Source organism: Nannospalax galili, unplaced genomic scaffold (assembly GCF_000622305.1).
Source record: "Nannospalax galili isolate Female #2095 unplaced genomic scaffold, S.galili_v1.0 scaffold56, whole genome shotgun sequence".
NCBI classification, from domain to species: Eukaryota; Metazoa; Chordata; class Mammalia; order Rodentia; family Spalacidae; genus Nannospalax; species Nannospalax galili.
This window is the reverse complement of record NW_008340065.1, coordinates 3,650,442-3,656,512: the sequence shown is the minus strand read 5'-3', so window position 1 is coordinate 3,656,512 and position 6,071 is coordinate 3,650,442. Positions and strand designations below refer to the sequence as shown.

The window sequence follows — 6,071 nt, the reverse complement described above, 5'->3', positions numbered from 1 at the left end:
ACAGAAGCTTGGGAGGAGCCCCTGGTTCCTTTCTATTACCAGTTCTGCCTATGTGAAGATAAGTCAAAGATCCTACTCGACCATGGTTGGCTTCACTTGGAAGCATGGAGGAAATGATTCCTCTGTGTTCACCCTCCTCTTTGTAGACTGGACACTGGTTCAAGGCCATCTGGTGGGGTCTCCTCGGCCTCCTTGATCAAAAGGACAAGTGACCCACCACAATTACAGGACATTTTGAGAGATGCTCCTAGTACCCTGGAACTAGTCGACCTTCAAGGGCAAGGAGCAAAAACTGTCCTTTATGTCCCTTTTATTTTTTCAAATCCAAACAAGGGGCTGGAGAGATGGCTCAGAGGTTAAGAGCACTGACTGCTCTTGCAGAGGACCTGGGTTCAATTCCCAGCACCCACATGGCGGCTGCAAACTGTCCTTAACTCCAGTTCCAGGGGAATCCGAAGCCCTCTTCTGAGCTCCGAGACATTGCATGACATGGTGCATTCACATACATGCAAGCAATATACTCAGACACATAAAATAATAATTTTTTTTTTTTTTTAAAGCCAAACAAGGGCCGGGGATGTAGCTCATGGTAGAGCACTTTGCCAGCATGTTAAGGCCCAGTGTTCAATCCCCAGGAAAACCCCTGTCCCCAACAAGCAAGAAAACTTGGTTTCCCCCCTTCAAAGTACTTACTATAGAATACTTAACTGTAGATTGCTGTTGTTTAACACGTGCTAGTCTGCAAACTGTATTTTGGTTAGGGAAAGCTGGAATTTGTACAGATTGTGAATTCCAGGATTATAACCACTGCTGTCCTTGTTTTTCTCCCAGCATATTGCCAATTACATATCTGGGATCCAGACTATTGGGCACAGGGTAATTGTGTCTGATGTCCAAGAAAGCTTCATCTGGGTTCGCTACAAGCGTAACGAGAACCAACTCATTATCTTTGCTGATGATACCTACCCCCGATGGGTCACTACAGCTAGCCTACTTGACTATGACACTGTGGCTGGGGCAGACAAGTTTGGCAACATTTGTGTGGTGAGTTGGTGTTGCTTCCTTGAGTGACAGTCACGTATGGGAAAGCTGATTCAGTTTGTGGTGTTGGTAAAACCAAGGAACAAGGATTATGTTCTCTGATCTGGAAACTGAGTATGGGTATGAAATTCAACCCTACTGAGGCCAGCTCTTTAAAAGACCTTCTTGATGTTCTTCAAGCTTTTCCACCAGTCTTTTGCTTATCTTCTCCATAGAATATGATCTCATAGTCTACTTTGAGCTAATGGCTGTATCCAGTTGTACGTTCTGTTTGTATGTTTCGGCCCAGCCTATTTTTCCCTTCTCTGTTCTGTGTCTTGTTTTTGTTCTTGGCTGTGCTGGACCCTTGCTTGTGCCTTGGTTCTCTTGAGTTTCTCACTCTTCATACAGCAGCCTTGGGCTCAAGCCTCTGTCAGTGTAGTGCCTTGAGCTCACTTGCTGAGACCTAGAGCAAACACTGCTTAGTTAGCCAAGTGAGCATGCACCGGATCCATTTCTACCATTGTGTCACTTCCTTGTAGGTGAGACTCCCACCTAACACCAATGATGAGGTGGATGAAGATCCTACCGGAAACAAAGCCCTCTGGGATCGTGGCTTGCTCAATGGGGCTTCACAGAAGGTAAGATTGTAGAAGGGCCCAAGAGAAAGACACACTCAGTGCCTTCTGTTGCCCTCACCAAAGAATCAGTTTCCGGTGACTTATCTGCAGTACACATGACTACCAAGTGCTCCTTGTGCATGGCCCTTCCTTTTCGAAACCCTAAGCTGAAAATACGTAGCCTGTGATGCATGGATGCTGGGTTTTCATGAGGTGATTATGTCACCATCCCATTTTTATGACCAAAGCTAATTTTTCTTCTTTTTAATTACATTTAGTGTGTGTGTATATGTGTAAATTGGTTCTCTCCTTCCACTATGTGGATCCTAGGGCTTGAACTCTTGATTGTAGGATTTGTTAGCAAGCATCTTTACCCACTGAGCCATCTTGCCAGTCCTAAGACAGATTTTTCTGAGATAGTCTATTAATTGGTGTACAGATAGCTGGAGAGTAGCAAGGTCTTTGGAAAAGATGGTTGTAAGATTTGTTCCTGGTACTAATTAGCTCTTCTCTGGATCCTAGGCTTTGCCTTTTTCCTATAGGCACATACTTTAAAAGAACATCTCTGGGCTTGTAAAAACAAATCTCATTATCCTAGCACCTGGGATACTATTGGTAGGATTGTAAGTTCCAGGCCACCAAGAAGCTGTCTTAAAAGAAAAGAAGGGGGGGGCGGGGGTTATGTGTTAGAGAATAAACGTAAAAACCTGGTGGTATTTTATAATTTTCTGTAGTTCCGCCTCCTTCTCCTCCTCCATTTGCCTGAAATTTGCTTTGTAGCCTAGGCTGGCCTTAAATTTAGGATTCTCCTGCTCCAGCCTCTTGAATGCTAAGATTATAGGCATGTACCACATACCTGTCTAAAAAGGTTTTTAGATGGTAATTGATGGTTAAGAAATGATCTGAACTTGATATGCTTTTGAAACATAAAGCTTTAAATAAATGATAAAAAGTTTAGAAACAAAAAGGCTGGACATGGTGCTACACACCTCTGATCTTAGCACTTGTGATGTAGAGGCAGGCAGATAGATCTCTGTGTGTTTGAAGCCAGCCTGGTCTACATAGTGAGTTCCAGGCCAGCTAGGGCTACATAGTGAGACCTTGTCTCAAAAAGACCCAAAAAAGGGAAAAATTTTGAAAGCTTTTTTAGATTTCCATAAATTCTGAAATGGAACTAGAGGTGTAGCTCAGTTGATAGAGTACTTGCCTCAGATACATACGTGAAGCCCAAAGTTCCATTCCCAGTCCCACAAGGGGAGGGAGGTGCAATGTGTCTGGAGGAATCCGGAACAGACTTGAGGGCAGACAAAGTTACTGAGATGTTTTTTGACTTGCAGGCAGAAGTAATCATGAACTATCATGTCGGGGAAACAGTGCTGTCATTGCAGAAGACCACACTGATTCCTGGAGGCTCAGAGTCACTTGTCTATACCACTTTGTCTGGAGGAATTGGTATCCTTGTCCCTTTCACGTCTCATGAGGTGAGAGTCCCCACATTGTTCTTACCTTGTCCTTCTTTGGATTGTTTCTTGGTGTTGAGTCTGTCTAGGAGATCATGTGCATTTGTCCTTACTTGTAATTAGCAGTGTTCTAGAAGTTTTACAAGGTGACAGTTAATGTGCCTAGGAAGAAGGAATCCTAGGTTCTTCTGCTTGATGAGGGTCTTTCATTTCATGCTATACTAGTTTTGATGTAGATACAGGGTTAGTCTGAGCCCAGAACCCCAGAATGGCACTCCACAGACTAGAAATGATGGATTGATGATTTTCTGTGACACTCTTACCTTATGGAGTCAATTCTAGGATTGCTCTGTTTGGTTTCTGCCATTCTAGCTGTGCATTTTGGGATCAGGAATCTGACCTCACAGGCTACTCTTTACAAATGATGTCCTTTCTTGTACTACAAGTACAGTTAGGTCCCTTTTGCATTTTAGTTCCTGTCATTGCAGAGAAACATGTGGCCATCAGAAGAGTGATTAGATTTTAATTTATTAAAAAAATTTTTTTAATGTATGTGTGTTTTGCCTGGATGTATGTAAGTGCACTGCATGCATGCAGTGCCCACAGAGGCCAGAAGAGGGCATGAGATCCCTGGAACTATCCTCCATCATGTATGTGGGTGTTGGGAACTGAACCCAAGTTTTCTGTAAGAGCAGCTAGTGCTCTTAACTGTTGAGAATTTCTCCAGCCCTGTGATTAGCTATTTTAACATGTTTACCTGGTAAACAATCAGTGCTTATAGTTGGGCAATGATGGCATATGCCTATCAGCACTCAGTAGGCTAAATCAAGAGGATTTCAAGGTCAAGGCCAGATTGGGTAAGACTTTGGCTCAAAAGTGTTGGTTGTTTTGTTTTGTTTAATTCAATGACTTGTCTATACTTTGTTCTGGGAATTGCAGCGAAGCAGTTGAAATCACTTCTTTCTCAGGGACAAATTCTTTGTTTCTTTCACAGGATCATGACTTCTTCCAGCATGTTGAAATGCACCTTCGGTCTGAGCATCCCCCCCTCTGTGGGCGAGACCACCTCAGCTTCCGATCTTATTATTTCCCTGTTAAGGTAGGTTGAAATGAGGAGGCCTCAGCCGTTCACCTGGCCTATTCTGTGGGCCTCCATTTCTTAAAAGTTGGGATCGTCCCAGCACTTGGAAGGTTGAGGTAGGAGGATTGTGAGTTCAGGCTAGTCTGGACTATATAAGACCCTGTCTCAACAAGCCAAGAACTGGGGTTTTACTCAGTAGTGGAACACTTGCCTAACCTGCACGTGGCCCGGCCCTGGATTTAATTCCCAGCACCATTTATTTTTTAATGGTCAGTCCTGGATAGAGGAGTAGCAGGGAATGCACTGAGGATGTCAGTGAGGGCGCACATGGTTGGTGGTGCTCTTCTCCCTAATGGTCAGTCCTGGATAGAGGAGTAGCAGGGAATGCACTGAGGATGTCAGGGTGCACATGGTTGGTGGTGCTCTTCTCCCAGCAGGGCAGACCACAGGCAGAAACAAAACCACCTGGTTTTACCAGTCCGAAGTCTGGCTGCTTAGGGGGCAACTTAGAATATATTCACAGTATGTGCTTTTTTCTTTGGACATCTCACCTTTGCCTTTCTCTGGTTCCTCTGTGTCTTAGAATGTGATTGATGGAGACCTCTGTGAGCAGTTCAACTCTATGGAGCCCAACAAGCAGAAAAACGTCTCTGAAGAGCTAGACCGAACCCCACCGGAAGTGTCCAAGAAGCTTGAGGATATTCGAACCCGTTATGCTTTCTGAGCCCTTTCTTTGCTTGCTGGAAGTTCTTTTTGTTTCCAGCACCACCATCTGGCTTCTGCCACATGGCAGGAGAAAAGTGACCTGGTGATGAAGACTGAAGTCCCAGCCGATAGCTCTTCCCCTCAGTTCTTCTTTGGAATGACCGTTCCCTGTAAAACTGGCACTGAAGTTTGCTCATTTCACTCTGCCTCGTACATGATGCAGAGCCTCAGGCTCCAGTCTGGAATACCATATTCCTTTTCCCCGAGGCTGTCCCTGCATTCAGATCTCTGGCACGCTAGTCTACTTTTGTACACACTTTGATTTTTCAACTGGTTTTCCTGTAAATAGTTTTGTACAATGATACTTTGTGAGACAGGGAGACAAGCTAAGATGTGGCAGGGTTTGTTGTAATAATGGCTTAGTTCTGCCACTCTGGACCCTCCCCCAGAAATAATAAAACTAGTTTTTAAGGTGGCCAGCATCTGTGTTTCTTTTTTCTGAGGATGAAAATTCAAGGAAGTTTGAACCCAAGTTGGAGTGAGTCGAATCTTCCACTTCCTTCTGGGCAGCTACTTGGACATCCTGTGGTCTCCCTCTCTTGGCCCTGGTGGTTTCTTTGGCCTTTCTTGATTCTATGCTGTGGAAATAAGGCAAGGTCTCATCAACCATGTGAACATCTACCCATCTTCCCATTAGATATTAAGGGGAATCTCCTCTCACCCCATAGGTCTTTTTTTAATATTTTTCCAAACAGGGTCTCTCTGTAGCCCCAGCTGGCCTGGAACTCACTATGTAGACCAGGTTGTCCTTGATTTTTAAAGAGATCCGCCTGCCTCTGCCTCCCAAGTGCTGGGAGTAACGGCATGTGCCTCTACATCTGACCCCATAGGTCTTTTCTACCCTGAAATCTTAGAATGCTGAGTTTAGGAGGACTCCCAGCTGAACAATCTGATTTCACAATGCTTGCTTCACTTAAGAGACTCCTGAGGTGTTTGGACTGGTGACCAGTAGGAGTCGCTAAGGACGGATGAACCCAGATACCGGCCTGCCCTTCGGAATAGTCATTGTATGTGGGCCCTGTTTGGAAACACATGAGGCAACCTGTGGGGTGTGTGTGTATGTGTCTCTCCAGCATTGGCCTAGGGAGGCAGATATATAAGGGAGGCGTACTAGGATCCTTTTGG

General features: G+C 44.7%; 1 protein-coding gene across 1 annotated transcript in view; it reads left to right on the top strand.

The window, feature by feature from the left end:
* Nucleotides 1–5,368, top strand: part of Sf3b3 (splicing factor 3b subunit 3) — a 56,063-nt gene extending 50,695 nt beyond the window's left edge. Inside the window, exons 22-26 of the mRNA XM_008834980.3 lie at nt 832–1,044; nt 1,563–1,661; nt 2,978–3,121; nt 4,095–4,199; nt 4,765–5,368. Coding sequence (XP_008833202.1) covers nt 832–1,044; nt 1,563–1,661; nt 2,978–3,121; nt 4,095–4,199; nt 4,765–4,905 — 702 coding nt within the window. The 3' untranslated portion in view covers nt 4,906–5,368. The remainder of the gene's footprint in view (nt 1–831; nt 1,045–1,562; nt 1,662–2,977; nt 3,122–4,094; nt 4,200–4,764) is intronic.
* Nucleotides 5,369–6,071: the final 703 nt, after the last annotated feature.